This window comes from Malus domestica, chromosome 12 (genome assembly GCF_042453785.1).
Source record: "Malus domestica chromosome 12, GDT2T_hap1".
Taxonomy (NCBI): domain Eukaryota; kingdom Viridiplantae; phylum Streptophyta; class Magnoliopsida; order Rosales; family Rosaceae; genus Malus; species Malus domestica.
Window position 1 is genome coordinate 23,608,431 of NC_091672.1, and position 17,390 is coordinate 23,625,820.

At 36.4% G+C, this 17,390-nt stretch overlaps 3 protein-coding genes, 1 long non-coding RNA gene and 1 pseudogene across 9 annotated transcripts; 1 reads left to right on the forward strand and 4 right to left on the reverse strand.

Annotated features, from left to right (window-relative positions):
* Nucleotides 1–307: 307 nt before the first annotated feature.
* Nucleotides 308–2,802, reverse strand: LOC103423483 (protein yippee-like). The gene is made up of 6 exons (XM_029089646.2): nucleotides 2,698–2,802; nucleotides 2,354–2,494; nucleotides 1,416–1,459; nucleotides 834–942; nucleotides 670–725; nucleotides 308–598 (listed from the first exon to the last, which is right to left on the reverse strand). Exons 2-6 carry the CDS (start codon nucleotides 2,447–2,449, stop codon nucleotides 514–516), a joined length of 390 nt encoding a protein of 129 aa, XP_028945479.1. The 5' UTR covers nucleotides 2,450–2,494; nucleotides 2,698–2,802; the 3' UTR covers nucleotides 308–513.
* Nucleotides 2,803–4,616: 1,814 nt separating this feature from the next.
* LOC103450617 (uncharacterized) lies at nucleotides 4,617–6,812 on the reverse strand. Of its 2 annotated transcripts, none has more exons than XR_011573777.1 (5): nucleotides 6,588–6,812; nucleotides 6,205–6,422; nucleotides 6,044–6,116; nucleotides 5,798–5,962; nucleotides 4,617–5,070 (listed from the first exon to the last, which is right to left on the reverse strand). It is a non-coding gene; the product is annotated as an uncharacterized lncRNA (long non-coding RNA). The 2 variants fall into 2 exon arrangements; XR_011573778.1 differs by having other exon boundaries at nucleotides 6,201–6,422; nucleotides 6,588–6,780.
* A 1,102-nt stretch (nucleotides 6,813–7,914) lies between these two features.
* Nucleotides 7,915–8,298, forward strand: LOC139189890 (protein VAPYRIN-like). Its single transcript, XM_070809152.1, has one exon. It carries the CDS (start codon nucleotides 7,915–7,917, stop codon nucleotides 8,296–8,298), a length of 384 nt encoding a protein of 127 aa, XP_070665253.1.
* Nucleotides 8,299–9,280: 982 nt separating this feature from the next.
* Nucleotides 9,281–11,816, reverse strand: LOC103450616 (chlorophyll a-b binding protein CP29.1, chloroplastic-like; annotated as a pseudogene). Its single transcript, XR_011573779.1, has 2 exons — nucleotides 11,128–11,816; nucleotides 9,281–9,809 (listed from the first exon to the last, which is right to left on the reverse strand). The product of XR_011573779.1 is annotated as a chlorophyll a-b binding protein CP29.1, chloroplastic-like (transcript).
* Nucleotides 11,817–12,910: 1,094 nt separating this feature from the next.
* Nucleotides 12,911–15,646, reverse strand: LOC103452962 (E3 ubiquitin-protein ligase AIRP2-like). Of its 4 annotated transcripts, none has more exons than XM_029089648.2 (6): nucleotides 15,302–15,641; nucleotides 14,679–14,790; nucleotides 14,277–14,427; nucleotides 14,108–14,174; nucleotides 13,760–13,994; nucleotides 12,911–13,371 (listed from the first exon to the last, which is right to left on the reverse strand). In XM_029089648.2, exons 3-6 carry the CDS (start codon nucleotides 14,382–14,384, stop codon nucleotides 13,164–13,166), a joined length of 618 nt encoding a protein of 205 aa, XP_028945481.1. In that variant the 5' UTR covers nucleotides 14,385–14,427; nucleotides 14,679–14,790; nucleotides 15,302–15,641; the 3' UTR covers nucleotides 12,911–13,163. The 4 variants fall into 4 exon arrangements, with proteins under 4 accessions (XP_028945481.1, XP_028945482.1, XP_017192445.2 ...); XM_029089649.2 differs by having other exon boundaries at nucleotides 14,674–14,790; nucleotides 15,302–15,442; XM_017336956.3 differs by lacking the exon at nucleotides 14,679–14,790 and having other exon boundaries at nucleotides 15,302–15,646.
* Nucleotides 15,647–17,390: the final 1,744 nt, after the last annotated feature.

The window sequence follows — 17,390 nt, forward strand, 5'->3', positions numbered from 1 at the left end:
TTTGTTTCTCCCATTGCAACAAATATTGGGAGGAGAAAATCAAACGCATAACCTCTAAACTACTTTTAGTACAATACTCTTTTCATTATTTTAAATTTGCTACTCCTGAGAGTGTAGTTTAGTTTTTCTAAGCATACCTTCATAGGCACTGCAGAAGTCAAGAGTCAAGGAACTAGACCTTTGTAAGTTCAAAGGTCTCATCAAAACCTCAATCCATCATGCCAAAATGACGAGATTTTGCCCTATCATCAGGAACATATCCCCGTACGAGTGTCTCACTCATCATGTGACCTTATAATATATTAACATGTCTGTATATTTCCAGTGAACCTAAAAGAGCGATAGCAAACCAGATGTAAGCTAATACTTTTTTTTGAAGAACTTGATTAGCAACTGTATTGGTCATCAATACCATGTTCTAAATCAATTAGCAAAGCCTACTCAATAAAGAAAATAGATTGCTAAGAATTTACATTTGAAACTAATAGTGCAGTTTCCTGAATGGATGGGAAATCAAGCCTCATCACCATCGCTTCCGCCAATCTGAGCTTCGAGAGCGATTGAGTAGTTGCTTCCATCAGGACCGAGAATCTGGAATCTGCTCAAGAACACAGAAAATCACTCTAAAAGCTTTTAATTCAGCAACCACAGACGTCGATTTGGTTTTACCTCTCAAGGATACACTTTCCTTCCTTGTACTTCTGGGATTTCTCATGCGCCGCCTCCTGAAATCGATGACCAAAATAAAACTCTCATTCAGCTGTCACTTTGATGCAAGTACTGCAAATACCGAAAACAAATAAAGCATCGTTTTGAAGAAAAGATATCCTTACATATTTCCATCCCACATTTGATCCACACGAAACACAAAATATGTCAGCAACGGTATGCAATCCTGTTATCATGATCCGCTCTTCTTTCTCTCCAAGTGTGACATTTACGCTGCCATACATTGGGGAAACGAAGGGTTAACTCAGCATTCATATGTGTAAGCTGCACTTGATGCAGTTATGAATAAGCCTTCTTCATAGGATTCAAGTGAACGAAAATGCGTTTATGAGACAAATGCATTAATTAGTGAATTTTGGGAGAACAATACTCCAAAATAGATTTGCTATGCTGTCACTGATTTCATTAATTCTATTTCTTTTGCCATCCTCAAAGTTAAGCTTTTCAAAATTCATCAACCGGAATGAATCCTCTGGCCTATATCAGACCGTGTTCGGTTTGGTGCTTCAAGTCATTTCATATCGGTGGACAAGAAACGATACATGCACATAGGATGGCCAAGTTTTTTGTGGCAAGTGAGACCAATATAAACTCACATGCTCGTAACCCTAAAACTGATATACAAGCATCCATAGCTATGACTGAATCTATTCAAATTTTCAACCGTAAAATAGTATTACACTTACACTTTATCGAAAAGATAAGCCTTCCCATGCCTGGAGTGAAAAGACTGGAACAAAAACAGAAGCAAATCAAGGGGTTAGAATGTCACTTATCAATCCTAAATTCCTGATATCAAACATACACCATACTGTATCGCTTTAGTTTCCATATGATCAGCGTTCAAACCAACAGTAACACAAATAACCAGGACAACATTTTGGTCTCGAATTATAGTAGAGAACAGAGACGCAAGTTCCTATCTAATCTTCCAGCCAAAATTTAACAATTACACCAGGAAAGTGTAAAATAGATACCTTGGACGTAATCTTAGCAGGAATTGAAGACCTAATTCTTCTCCAGCAAGTAAAGCAACAATCTGTGTTCCTAGAATTGCATAATTAAACCCGGAATATCATCATAGAGGGTTGCAGATAAAGGTTCAAAATCTTGAGCATTTTGCGTATCCGTTCATCAAACGCGCAAGCCATGAAGCCAAAGCTGATTGTGATGAGCCATAAACAGAATTAGGAAACGAAGGCCTGCACCATGAATAAAAGAAGGAACCCAGAAACAACCCAATGTTTGAGCTTCCAATCTCAACCAGTCTGAACATGAACCATCACATTGTGCTACGGTATAAAGGTATCACAACTCCTCAATATCACAAACAAAACTCTCTAAACAAAACCTAAACCAACAATTTACGTATCACAACTCCTCAATATCTAATGATTAGACCCCCTATCTATCACTTATTGGAATTTAGCTTAACAAACCCACACAAACTAAATTCTTACGTCCACCACCGATAAATCTCTCATCGAAAATTCGCCACACATTTACATATCACAACGATGCATCATAATTTCACAGAGTTCTTGAATGTCCAGGTAGCGTGCATTATGCAAATAAACAGTAAAAATTCATAACAAACAGAATTACGGGGAAGGCGATTTCGGACCTTAGAGATTACGTCGTCGACAAGAGCGAGATGGGTTCTGCAGTGCTTGCAGCTATACATGTTTTCCTCAAGAGTGATCACAAACAGCCTTCCCATTTCTCACATACAATTAAACTTTCTTAATTCTTGATTTTCTTTTCCCTACAAAAACACAAAGATCGGCCGCCATGTTAGAAATTCAAGCATTCCAAAAGAAACCCAGAGATTACCTTCACCAAAACTTGAGAAAAATCAACGTGATAAAACCTGAAAATTCCAAGAAAAAAATAACGAAAAAAAATGAAATGATACACAATGCAGGAGTGCATTTCCCATAATGTAGATTTTAGAGAAAAGATTAATACCAAAAAAAATCTCTTGTGTTGTGGTACATTGTATGTCTTTATCACGCAAATCTTATTTTCACGAGTTTTGCGTAATGTACTTATTTTCGTCGCGGAAGCTGTTAAATGCAGTAGTGGTAGTCTTTGATTCCTCATTAGGGTAAGCAAAATGAATGGAAAAGTTAGTATCCTTCTTTGAATTTGATATGCTACATCTAGCGACCGTTAATTAATAATCTTTGCATCACTATCGAATTTGATATGCTACATCTAGAGACTGTTAATTAATAATCTTTGCATCACTATCGAATGATGTTCTTAATTCCCAACATAACAACTTAAACGTTAAATTATTTAAGAAGATTTTTTTTTTAATTTCTCTAAGGCCTAAACAGATAAATGTTTTTTGTGGTGATATAGTATTCCGAAGTTAGGCCTGTTGAGAAAAAAATTAGGAATCAAACCCTCATGGTGAAGTCTGTTAGGATTCATGCCCCAACAGACTTTACTACAAGAGTTTAATTCCTAAATTTTTCAAACCGGAGGCTATCTTCCGAATACCTTATCAATTATCATCACAGAGACCGTTTATTCCGTTAAGCCGTTCTTTAATTGTATGAACCAACAACTCCCCAAATTACAAGAAATTGTATTTTAATATTATTTTTATACGCGTGATATTTGACTCCGAACTGTAAAAAGAGGAGGGAAGAGAGATTCAAACTCAACTATTTTTTTTTTTTTAAAACAAACAATATTAGTTACACTAAAAAAAAGTATGAACTTAATCTCACAATGAGTTAAGAATAATATGGTTCAAATTCGTCTTTGACATGATTCAAACTCAACTATTAAAAGTGCAATCTGCTCGATAATGTGACTACATCCACATGCATTTCGTTATAATATTTTACAAATAAATAAGTTTTGCACAGTTTAAAAAGCTTTCAGAAGAAAAAAAAAAATCCCTCTACTATTGTGGGAAAAAGAAAGAAAAGGAAGAATCTCGCGGCCTATTGTTCGGTTAAAAAAACTTGTCGCTAATAGGAAAACGCCACGGTAGAAAGTAAGGACGCATTATTTGTGGTGGGGGGGGGGGGGGGCGCCGTGCCACGAAACCGAATGAGATTCAGATTTGGTTGGAGGACGGAAAGAAAGTAATTCACCAATCCCTTTCACGAGAAGGTGCCAAAGGACACACGAAAGAAACGTTTCACTCATAGTGACTAGACCAAAGCAAAAAAGTCAATCCAATCCAACTAGGTTATGTGTTCGACTGTAGTATTACCTGACTATTCACGTTGTGATAAGAAAGACGATCCATGATTGTTTTTAGAACCCAATTGTCCCACATCATTTAGTATATCTTAAAGGCGTTTCAGAGCTTTTGCGTACCTTTCCCTTCCAAGCCGATTTTTAGGGGCAATTTCTACTCTTAAAACATTGTATTAGAGCTTGGTTTCACCACGCAATCGAGCGCAACTCCATAGAAGGAAATGATAAATTTTTTCAGTGTGTCTGGAACATGTGGTGAAACACCACATGTCATTACATAAGTGAAGGAAGGTTTTATTTTTCAAGAATCCCACTACTTTTATAATAACATGTGGTGTATCATCCCGTATTACGAGTACGTGAAAAATTTGTAGATGGGACCGCCTCAAAGGAAGGAAAGGGCTCCTCTAGGTCAGTGTAGAAAGCAAAACTTCACCAAACCTCTAAGGACGCGTTTACTAATCCGTAATCAAATTGAGAGGAATTGAATTGAGGAGGAATAGAAATGAGGGAAAATCAGAATCAAATTCCTTTTGAAGTTGTTTACTAAAACTGTTTGGAATCGGAGTAGAAATAACATTGATCTATATAACTGTTTACTAATTCACATGAATCGGAATGAAAACTATTGTGATTACTAAAATACCCCTAGTTTAATTAATAAATGAAAAATAAATGAAGTTTTTATTGAATAAAAAATTGGATGCGATCCCCTATAGATGGTTTCACAAAACACATATTCTTATTAACTTGATGACCAGCGGACAAGGTTTAGCACAAGACATTAACTAGGTAGAGAACCAAACAAGAGCTAAGACAAAGAACATTGATGAGCTGATGGCTAAACCTCGAGGAGGGCCGGAAGTTGAAACGGGCACCATTTGATCTTCCTTGATTAATAACACTCCAATGAAAGCGTGCCTCCGTGACGTGTGGTCAAAATATAAAGGGTCCAGAAGGAAAAGTATACGTTCTCCCGTTCAAAAGAGGGGATGCACGAGTAATGTCCAACTATGAAGATGAAATCGTGCCGTGCGGTGTTATTCTCTCAACAGCACCCATTCTCTGAGGAGGCCACAAAATGTGGGTAACCCTTCCTTCAACTAAACCAAGAGGAATCTGCCAACAACAGCTTGTTTAAGTTAGCCAAAGAAACAGAAGTTTAGAAGGAAGCCAAAAGTAGCCACATTTTCAAATTATTTTGCACAACATCAATTCTGATGAGGACAACTGAACTGAAAGCAACATCTGAAACAATGTCTTAGAATACATCAAGCATTATATTCTATCAAAGTTTTGCAATGACAACAAAATCATCTAGCAGAAATTTAGAAGGATGCCAAAAGTAGCCACATTTTCAAATTATTTTGCACAATATCAATTCTGATGCAGACAACTGAACCGAACAAAGCATGTTCATAAGCAATGTCCGAAACAAAGTCTTAGATTACGTCAAGCATTAGATTCTATCAATGTTTTCCAACGACAACAAAATTACCTAGCATAACAATGATTGCAAACTTTTTCCAAAATGCCAAACTAATTATCTATATAGCATTTCAAATTTATCGTGTCCTAGAAAAACATTTTGTCTCATTTACGAGCCACAAGCTAACGGAATAGAAAAACGATTTCCATCCTACTCCGCATTCAACTTTTCAGAATATAAACAAACAATAAGTGATTTGCCATAAAAAATACAAAAGTAAATTCAAATACCTAGTCAGCTTATTGTTTCGTATCTTTGGGCACCAAATCAATATAATTAAGGCCACGATGATAAATTATACTATCGTTAAACTATTTATTTCTCTGGTGTACAAACTTAGCAGTAAGGTAGACTTACTGGTCCAAACGATCTTGAATCCAGGCTAGAAGATGAATTGTCTCCCTCAACCCAACAATGTCCTTCTGTAATTTTCACCACACATAGGAATGACGCGTTCCAATCCACTCACCAGGTAAGGCAGTTATTCTCTTTATGTGACTCTCCTTGTGGTTACTTGGGGAGCTGCAGAATGTTCCATCAGGTTTCTTATTATAATTCACTAGGCACAAATAGTACTCGAGTGTTGTTAAGGGAAAAAATTACCGGAAAACTACCACGTCACCATGCGAGAACTTGTAGTTTTGAAGACATTGTTTCTCGACCAAAACATTGTCATCTGCAACCGAATCACAATCAGACCACTAAACAAACCATCACATTGCACAACACAAAAATCTTAGTGAGACGTCATTCAATATACCAACTAGTTGGCAAGCCCATCAAAGAAGTCGCTCCATGGTTTAACGTAGGCGACATAGAGGAACCCCGCACCAGAGCAACACTCGCAAATCGATCCGAAACATATACACCTATAATCCCAGATGTGAAAAACTTGTTGGCAAAATTCCACAAACCACTCCGAGTTCCCATGTCCTGTTTTTTTTCCCTAAATACTCACATTTCATGTGCAAAATGCAGCCATCTGTAACAATTATCATCAATTTTACCGAAAATAAAATCAAATCAAATGCGCAATTTCGATAAAGTAAGAAGATTTATATAAGCAAAAACAGTAACCAATCTCTCAGAGGCAAACAATCAAACACCTGGTGAGCTTAATGGACAAGAGGGAAAGAGAGTAGGTTACCATTTGGGAATATTTCGGATTAGCTGTCGAAGAAGCTTCCTTCACCGACGGGAGTCTTCGTTAATGGAGGTAAGGCGGGAGGAGGTAGGTCGTGTACCGCCGTCGCGGAGTCGTGATTTGGAGGAGAAGCAAAGTCTGGATTATATTTCGGCTTTGGAGCTATATCTCAGATGCTTTTTGCTCAAGGAATTTGAATTGGGTGACAAGCATTAATAAAAAAATAAATAAATAAATAAATGTATAAATAGGATCACCTATATAAATTTTACTAATTTGGACCCCTACAAGTTGCTTAAAGAGTAATCAAAGCCCACCACTCCCATCAGAGTTGAAAATCTAACGAAAATGACATTTTTATTCTAAATGTCAATTTTGATACTATTTACTTACAACATTCTTTTGCCTTTTTTTTAATTAAAATTCAAAGTTTTCAAACCATTTTCATTTTTTTTTTCTTTTGATTTATTTATTTTTATTACAAAAGGACAAGTTAAATTATTCTAATTCATATGGAGTGAGATTATTATTTGATATATTCTCGAACTTGAGTGAAAAGGGTAGACACGCTATTATAACTAATTGGTTTAACCTGAATATGCTGTGTATGTTTTTTCTTTGATTAAATCCGTAATTTTTCACTTAGATAAGTGTAATTTGATTTTATTTACCCATAAAAAAAAATAAATAAATCTTATAATCGATCAATTTGTTAAATGAAAATTTTCTTAACTATGGGCCATACAATTATGTTTTATTTTCAATCAAGTCCTAAAGTGTGGTTTCATTTGCGATAAGTTATATGCCTTAATATTCACTTAATATTAAATTTTAGTGACATTATTTTTCCTTGCAAGTAATAAGTTAAGTTTAAACGCTCTTGAATAACGAGTTCAATACCTATTTATTTATTTATTTATACTATCGTAACAAAAACTCGTTACACTATTCTCTCTCACTACTTAAGTTACCCAAATTTTTAACTTGAGATAAATTGTTGGGAAATTTTATTTGAACCCATCTAACTTCTTTGTACACCCAACTTACTCTCTTCACCCATATTGTTTTTTATTAAAGAATTAATATCTCTTTAAACTGTAGGTATTTATTCTTGTATCTCCATGCTACTTGAATGCATCTTTCTGCAAGGCCTCTCCAGTAAGGTGACTCATACCTGCCATAAAAACCAAACTTCAACATCAATGTTCTGTCATAAACCATTCCCACATGCATCCTAGACGATTTCTTGCAGACCACGTATGCATATGTCACCAGTCTTCAATCGTGTATGCATACATGAGATATGAATAGCTTGAATAAAATAAACCTTATGGCTCCTGGAACACGTGGTTTGCGCAAGAATCTGGAGAAAACATTGGTGACTTCTTCAATGTCAGCTGCAGCAATCAATAGAAGAGACCTACATAGGTGGACTACTTTCCATAGAGCTTGTTTCAAAGGGAAGATAAAAGTCATTCGAACGCTGCTTGAAAAGGGTTTGGATATGGATGCTAAAGATGAGGATGGACACACCGCGTTGCACTGTGCAGCGGAGTCGGGTCATGCGGATGTGATTGAGATGTTTATAAAGAAAAGAGTTGATGCTGAAGCTCGAACTAACAAAGGTGTGACTGCACTGCATATTGCTGAGTCTTTGCACTACGTTGGGATTACTAGGATACTTATTCATAGAGATGCAACAAAAAAACAATAGTAATATGGCACATATGTTGACCCAGGCCTCAGTTTCATTTGGGAAAAAATCTATGGGACTAGAGGAGGAGATCATCAAAGGAGGAATGAAGAAGGAGAAATCGAGTCAAGCTAGAGCTCTTCGTGTGAGCTTTGATGGTTCGATGCCATTGGTTGTTGTTTAGCTAGTAAAGTTAGAACTAATATTGGTGCATTGGTATTTTGATAAACGTAGTATAAATTAGAGGATTCAAAACTTCAAAATCATTATCCATCAATAAAAAAACTTGTTTTTCTCTATGAGAGCTATTAGGGTTTTAGCCGTAATGAGCGTATGATAAATAAAGAGTGATCCTAGGGTTTAATTATAGTGTTTGGGTTTATTGATAAATTTGAGTTTTATTATTAATTTTATTTTGTACTTAATAGTAATTATGCAATAGGGTAAAATAGGCAATTAACATTTAAAATTTAGGGGGGGTGTATTCAATTGGGAATTTGAGAGATTTTAATGGATTTATAAATCCATGAATTTTTATGGAGTCTAATTGATTTGTAGAGATTCCATATAAAATTTTAATTCAATTCCCTCCAAATCTCTTGGGGAGAGATAAGATTTGTGGATGATTAAAATACACTACAAAATCTCTCTAATTCCCTCTAATTCCCCAACTTTGTCAAATTCTTTAAAATCAAATTCTAATTGGATACACCTAGAATGTTATAAACTTCTTTAAAATCTTAATGGAATACACCCGGATTTCTAAGGATTTTAATAAACTATCTTAAAATCCTAATTGAATACGCGTTGAATTTCAGATAATCACTTAAAATCCTGATTGAATACCCCTAGATTCATTAAAAGAATTAAAATCCCTCAAAATCCCAATTGAATACACCTCCTAAGATGAGTGTAAAAAAATATTACATAAGTTTAAATAAAATTTCCCTTTGACGTCCAAAGCAAGTATCATAAAATATCAACCATGTAGTCATTTATCAGGTAGGAAAAGCTCACATGGCATTGCGTACACTAATCCTTTGATCACATCACAATCTTTACAAACTTAAGCATCACAAATCATGATCAGCTAAGTAATTAACGTTACATAATTAACCATTGTCCACTAATTAAAAAAACCAAACATGATATGCACGTAGAGAATGGGCGGTCTAAGAAGAGAAGGCGTCGATGATGGTAGTGTGGAGCGGGTCACTCAAATGGGTAGCCCAGTTGTTAAGCGGGCCCTTTCCGGTCACGGCGGCCTGCACGGCGAACCCGAGGAACCCAACCATGGCGAGGCGGGCGTGCTTGATTTCAGCCAGTTGAAGCGTGGCCTTCTTTTCTGGGTCGGCGGCAAGGCCCAAGGGGTCGAAGAACTTGCCACCCGGGTACAACCTCTTTTCCGGGTCGAGCTCGGCGTTCCTCTGGAACTCGATGTAGCCAATCACTAGAACTTCGATCCAGATCAATGTGGTTAGTGAGAACGGGAGTGGCTGACCCAAGTAGGATGAACCTTCGATGAGCTCCACCTGTACAAATAGCTCCACATAATTAGCGTTGACTGTGAGGTCAAAAGACAAAAATACACCAAATGATTTTGTATTTTAAAAAACTAGATTTTAATCCCTAAATAAGATGAAGTTTAGAAAAATGTCTTATACAAGATTAAAAATTGATTTTAGTCCCTAGACTCTATTAAATGTCAACATATGTATTCAATGTCTCTTTTTTTTATTTATAATTTTATGGTGTTCATAAATTAAATTTTATGAAAATATTATAAATTTTTAATTCTCATTATTGTGAGTATCTTATATAAGAAAATATTTTCGTAGAGATTGTTTCGTACATTTATATTTTCGCACATTTTTTTATGTGCCACTAATTCATTACAATATATTTAGGTACAAACATTTCAGTACATTGAGTTAGTATAATATGTTTAGTATGGACATTTAGGTATATTAGTTTAGTATAATATATTTAGATATCGAGATTTCAGTACACTAGTTTAGTATCATATAGTTAGGTACAGAATTTTCGGTACACTTATATTTTTGCATATTTTCTTATGTGCCACTAATTTACTACAATATATTTAGGTACGGACATTTCGGTACATTAAATTAGTAAAATATATTATGATATGGACATTTAGGTACACTAATTAGTGGAAGTTAAATAAAATTAATGAATTAAAATGTGTATAATAATAAATTTAAAATTTAATGTAATGACATTAAATAAGATATCTATTAAATATTAAAAAAAATATAACATAAATTTGAATTAAGTACACATTAAGGGACTAAAATCAATATCCAATCTCACATTAGGTTTTTATTAAATTTTAATCTTCTTGAAGGATTAAAGTTCAAAAACCCCTTTGTTTTGTTTTTTATTTTTTTTTAACAAATGATATTCCACTTTAGAAGGGAGAGTAAGTTAAGTCTGACAATAAACTAATAATAAGATGATTCAAATTTGTATTTTAGCAAGATTTGAACAAATGATATTATACTCTAGAAGGGAGAGTAAGTTAAGTCTGACAATGAACTAATAATAAGATGGTTCAAATTTGTCTTTTGGCAAAGATCGAACTTAAAATCTTTCACTTACAAGTGAAGAGAAATACAATTAGACTGTAATAAGTGGCAAATACACCAAGCTATTCACAGACCCATTTTTATCTCTCACTCGTTCTTATTAAATTTTGACTGTTTATCTTCTTCAATTCATTCGATCTGATGGTCGAAAATTAAGAAAAATGTATGACAAGTAAAAATGAGTGTACGTATATGCACTTTGATTTGGCGCCAAATAAAAAAAATGCAAAATGTAAGCTACGTACCTTTCGGCGTCTTGCCATGTGATCCCGGTTAGGGACTCAACAGTGAGAGCACCGAGCGTGGCGAGCATGGCCCACCTTCCATGAATCAGCTCGCACTCCCTAAACCTCTGCAACCCAAACACCTCCGTGTAAGGCTGAAACGGCGTCGACTGGACGTCCGCGGTTTCGGTTCGAGTCCCGATGATGTCACCCGCCAAGTTCTTGGCCAAGTTTTGGTCCAACCCGTCGTAGTCGTACTGCAAATACTCCGCGGGTTTGCCCAAACCGAACGGGTCGAACCCGTAGTCGCCCACCAGGGTCCCGTCCAGCCACTCCGGAGCCTTTGCGCCCGGGTACCAGAGCGGGCGGTCAGTCGAGAAAGTGGGTTTTGTTGATTTCTTGGGCGGCCTTTTCTTGGTCCCGAATCCGAACCGGCCCTGAACCCGACCCGAGTTCGAGTACGCCTCAGACGGGAGGCGTGTCCCGATGAAGGAGGATGTAGCGGCGGCAGCAGCTGTGGTTGTTGCCATGGCGCCGGGGGTGGAGGAAGGATCGAGATTATTGCAATGTCTGTTTAAGTGAATTTGTTTGGGATTTTTATGTGGAGATATGGAAGTAAGTATTTTATCGGGTTGGAATGGATGATCCGGTGTGGCGGATTACTGGCCCTTGGATTGAGAAGAGTATCCATCTGACGGATGTGAGGGTATCGGCCTTATCTTTGCCTTATCTGATGGTGGGGTTTGGGAAATTTGGACATCAAATTGACTGTTTTCTTTTTGAGATCATTGTGGCATTTCTTGTGGTTGAGGTCACAAGTACCCTAAAATCTAGTTCCTTTTTCTTGTGGTTGCCCCTTCCTCAGTGAGTTTCTTCTGTATCATGTATGTTTTTCTAAGCCAACGTTTGAATTGTATTTTAACTGTAATGACAAGAGCCGAGTATAAGTAACTAGAACTAGTGGTGAGCATGTGAATTAGGTTAGCTACGGCGTTTTCGTAAAAGTTCAATCCACAAGTAAAAGACCCAAATCTTCAGTGCAGCATAATCTCATAAGATTAGAATGCGGAGTTCCAAATCTTTAGTGTAGCATAACCTCATAAGATTCGAATACGGAGTTACGGTGGACAAACTCAGAGACCACTGCTATCAATTTTTATTGTCAGAGACCAAATTGCCGAGTTACATCAATGCAATGAACCATTTTAGCTAAAAAGCCATCTCATATTTAATGCAAGATCTGAATGAGAATGGAAAGCTTAAGGAATACATACTTCATGAGAAAAATCTTGGGCACCCCACGTCAGTAGAATACTTTTTACAAAAGCAACAAGACCAATATATTCTAATCTTATCCGAATCCATGCTTGTCCCATTTTATACCCACCCCACCCCTTTTGGATGTTAATACATGAATAGTTAATGCTATGTTCGAATGTTTAGGATTAGATGCGTCATTGTTTTTTTAAGAGAGCTTTTGCATAAGTAACATGAAATTGTAATGAATCATGTGCAAGTCACTATCGGCATGGCGTCTACGGCGGTCTGGATGCTGCCAGAAGATCTTGATGGTTATCTGTTACCGGAGTAGACTGTCGTACGTGCTGTGGCACCGCGTCCTTCACCAAACAGGTTCCCTTTGAAAGAAAAATCGAAAGTAGGTTGCTTACGCACCGTGTTCTGCCATGTCTTTCCACCAAGATCTGACATGGCGGATCACGGTGCAAATCGTCTGAAACCCATTTACAAACTAACGAAGAGAGGAGTTCAAGAATAATTAAACTATAAATGCTTACGCAATTTGATCAGTTTGTTCCCAATTGGGCTTCTAGATTTCGAAACAGAAAACAACTTTCATGCTTGCTTACAAAGATAAAAGAACCTCTAACCTACCACAAATGGCATGTTAGTATCGTAATTAATTACAAATTAAAGAGAAAATTGTCAAAGTAATGCAACTCTATTTACACTTCCAATATAAATAAATTGGAGATACGGAAAGAATTGTAATGAGAATTTCCCAGGTGATATTCCAGCCCCTGTTAATTACCCCTTATCGACGAAGATCATACGAAACAAACTTAGGATTTGGCGCGATGAGAGGAAGCTTATCAATGTACATAAAAAGTCTCTTTGAATTCTCCCTAGAGATTGTAGACAGGTCAACAATCTCATTGTTGCTGGTGTAGATCCAAAGATCGCATGAGTTGACTCGTTTCAGACTGTCACGGCAGAAGGGGCATGATTGAGACAGTGTACGCCTACATAAATCAAAAGGGAAATCCTCTTAGCCAAGGAAAAAACAGACACATTAACTGATGTAGCCAAGGAAAAAAACAGATATCTTAGATCCAGATTATATATGCCAGAGACTATTTGACCGTGGTGCTATGTTATCACTTAAGAGAACTATAGAACATCACTTTCAATACATTCTTAATACGATGTATTTTGATTGCTAAACTTGAAAATATATGGATCTAAATTATCGCGTTTCAGCCTACCTATGTGCAGGTGAAGATTACTTGAATCATCAACCACTTGTGCAAGAAAAATTGAATACAAACAGGAAACTTTCGGTAAGAAATATGAGAAATCAAGATCAACAAGCAAAAGGGGATAAAGAAGGAGAAAGTAACAGCTGCTTACCAGTTTCGATAGCACTTCATACACATACAATGACTGCAATTGGGCAATACAACCTTGCTGTTCATCTCCATGCAAATACCACATTCTTCTTCTCGCTCTAAATCAATTTCGGAGAGCTTTCCTTTGACCGCCTCGTCTTTTCTCTTGTACTTGGTGGAAAGGATTTCGTTTTGTTTCCTATCTTCTACCTCAGTCAATCCCCTCTGAAGTTGCAATAACGAAGGAAATATCACGCCTGATTTGAAACAGTCAAAACGGGATTGCTAAAGAGTTGTACATCTTTGTTTTATAAACACTTCTGTTCAAGAATTCTAATAAAAGAATACAAATTGCCTTCAAGTTACTTACTGTAGAACTCTTTTAGACTAGCTTTTCTTTCATGAATAGACATGGTGGTCTTCCCATCCTCGTACACCTGCGACAAAATTGACACCATCACAACAATGACAAGAAGCTACAATTCTTTATTACCAATACACCAGATTTAAAGTTAGATGGAGGGGTCACTACAATTCACCTTGTATATTAGAATTCTAAGCAATCCCATGGATCCAGCAAGGTGACAATCAGTCCACTGAATGAGAAACCAAAAGAATTGCGCGGCCGGGCTGTAGGATAATCTCATTTGGAAGCAGGCCCCGTCATTTTCCCTCGGATAACCAGAAGCCCTGTATACAGAAGAAACATTAAATTTCAAACGGATAAAACCTACAAGATACAACTGCCCCTCTATTTCCCTCATAAAATTCCAAAGCAAATGACATCAAAAACAAAAAAAATTCGGAACCTAAAACATTTGAATATGCAGTGGGCCAACAAAAAGTTCCCAGATTGGCTAGGATGAGAACAGGATTAGGGTATTATCCTCTATCAAAATTAACTGCAGATTTTGAAGTTCTACAGAAATAAGTTACCCAACTTGAAGAAAAAGGAAAATTTTGGGACAGTTGAAAACACCAATAATTGCAGCTCCACAATTCCCACCACACAAATCAGAGTAAAAACTGGAAGCAGCGGCTCACATCCCCCTCCTACACGGCTACACAAATTAGTATATAGAGGTTGAACAACCACCAAATCAAGAGGCAATTTCGATAAATCTACAGCAACCAGCCTATCATCAACAAATTAAATTAATTGTGAATTGTGGGTTAGTAGCAGAACCGATTGTTTATAAAACAGGAAACTTTCAATCCATATCGATGAATCCCTAAATTACAAGGACACGAAAAAAAAATATCATCAGAAATTCAGACCCCCATAGAGTAACAGTAATAATCAGTGGTGAGTTGTTCAACTTTTACCAAATGTCAGTAAATTCTGTAATGCAAACTACATAGTGAAATCCAGAAAGATGAACAAATATCAAGTGAAACAGATAACCCATTTCTGAAACATCATCGAATTGCTAAGACGATCTTTTTACATCAAAATCCCATAAACCCAAAAGAAAAAATGGAAATTGGGAACGACCCAGAATCTGAAAATTTACAAAAATCAACAGAAACGGATGAAATTGAGAGAAAGAATTGGAGTTCTTACAGAGTGTTGGCGAACTGGATGTCAGCTTGGAGCGCCTTGAGAGAATCCTTGAAGGACTTTCGCATTTTTCTTTTCCTGATGGTTTTTACTCTTTTCTCATCCCTCCCATGAAAAACTCTAAACATTCATCACTCCACTCACCTCAAATCCTCTCTCTCTAAAAACAGCAGAAATATTTGACCCTTTCTCTCTCTAGAACCAGAAGAAAAATCTGGTCAAAATTTATAAAATTGGTTTTTGGGGTTGTGAATTGGCAACTGCTAAAGCGTTAGAGAGAGAGAATCGTGCACAGTGAGAAGGGTTTTAGAGAGAGAGAGAAGGGTTGGGGCTTACTTGATTTTCGCTTAGAGCACACGTAAACAGTATTAATAGAGAGAAGAAGAAGAGTATGGAACGAAAAAAAAAAACGAAAAATTATTACGTATGAAATGACCCATTTGCCCTTTCCTTCCCGCCTCAAGATTCATGACAGACCGTTCCCCGATATTTTTCCATCATCACCCTGAGAGTGACCGTTTAGCCTACCGACTCGCCGTTTGCCGGTCGTTATTCAGCGACAGCGACGTCGCCGAGGCGGTGGGTTGCATAGGAGCTACGTGCACCCCCAGGTGAGGACAGGGACGAAGCTAAATCCGGGCTGTGCAGTGTGGGTGTGTGACGGCAGCGGTCGTCTTGACGCGTGGCCTCCATGCATCACGATCTGGTTCAACCGTTAGTGTGTGGGTCCCGTGCTCGGTGGTTGTTGAAAGAGCGACGTGTCGTGATTGGTGAAATGGTAGGGACCACCACATGCCCAGCCGTATACTTTCAGCTTTATTGTTTATCATGGAGTCGGGAGCAATATATCATTGGCCTATTAGTCCCTATAATATAGGGACTCCCACAATTTGGTGCCTCGTTGATTAGATATTTGGGTTTAATTGGTCAACAAGTAGTCGTGTAGTACCCAAAAACAAACAAAAAAAAAAGTAAATTTGTCCACACGTTTGGACCACTATTAGTTGATTTATATGAAACGGATAGAGTTCATTTTTTATAGAGACTTCTTTTACCTTACGGAGACTTTAAACTTACATAGAACGAACGTACTCGTACTATTTTGATTAACTAATACAATGTTAGATGTAAATTATTTTTAAATATCATTGGTTATTGAATTAGAACGTCATATGATAATAAGCTCGTTTTATATAAATTTTTCTCCTTATTAATTGTTTTAGTAATCAATTTTACCGTACCTATTATCATATTTCATTTTGGCATTTTGGCCAAAATGGTCCTTGAAATCAGCATAACTCTTTAATTTGGTATCTGAGATTTGAAATCGATATAACTGGTCCCTGATTTTGTCCAACGTCAATTATTTTGATATTTTTTTTTTCTAAAAAAGCTCCTTTAAATAAGGACAAAAATGACACAAATATCATCAATTTAATAAACAATGGGTCAAGATGATTTGACAAAATTGGGGGTATTTTTGTCATGTTTCCTTATTTAACGAAAATTCTTTACGGAATGATCAAAATGATTATCGATGGACAAACTCATGGACCAATTCTATCGATTTTAAATCTCAAAGAGAATAAGTTTCATGTTTTGTCACAATTTGAATCCAAGGATTTATCTTGACAATAGAGCGGGTACGTGTATTTGTTTTTTACTAGTATACTATACAAATAAGACATATCAATTATGTTGTCCACTCAAATTATATTAATATGTAAAATAGTTTATGTGGTGTTTTTTTTTAGTGTGTGTGACATCATGGCTACGTTTGACATGTTGGTCTTATGTACATTATTGATGGTTTCTTAATAAATTCTTATTATCTTAAAAAAAATGAAAACTAATGAAAATGGCTTGAAAACTTTAAGTTTTAATGATAAGGACAAAATAAAGGGTAAAGTGAATAGTACCAGGATTGACTTTTTAGTGTAAAAATGTGGTTTTTCGTTAAAGTGAACATTACCGGAAGTTTTTCGTTAAAGTTCCCTAAAAAAAAATTATACTCTTGATGGTTTCTTAATAAATTCTTATTACCTTAAAAAATAATCCATGTGATAAGTGTTCAGATATACATGTAAAATTT

Bases quoted from the DNA above. Each gene is read 5' to 3' on its own strand.
- LOC103423483 (XM_029089646.2), bottom strand. From the start codon at position 2,449: ATGGGAAGGCTGTTTGTGATCACTCTTGAGGAAAACATGTATAGCTGC. The intron at 943-1,415 runs GTAAGTGTAATA...AATGTATGGCAG, and splicing joins GCTTATCTTTTCGATAAAGT to CGTAAATGTCACACTTGGAG. The intron at 599-669 runs GTAAAACCAAAT...GTTCTTGAGCAG, and splicing joins GGAAAGTGTATCCTTGAGAG to ATTCCAGATTCTCGGTCCTG.
- LOC139189890 (XM_070809152.1), top strand. From the start codon at position 7,915: ATGGCTCCTGGAACACGTGGTTTGCGCAAGAATCTGGAGAAAACATTG.
- LOC103452962 (XM_017336956.3), bottom strand. From the start codon at position 15,426: ATGTTTAGAGTTTTTCATGGGAGGGATGAGAAAAGAGTAAAAACCATC. The intron at 13,995-14,107 runs GTAAGTAACTTG...GTTTCAAATCAG, and splicing joins TAGTCTAAAAGAGTTCTACA to GCGTGATATTTCCTTCGTTA. The intron at 13,372-13,759 runs GTAAGCAGCTGT...TGATTTATGTAG, and splicing joins ATGAAGTGCTATCGAAACTG to GCGTACACTGTCTCAATCAT.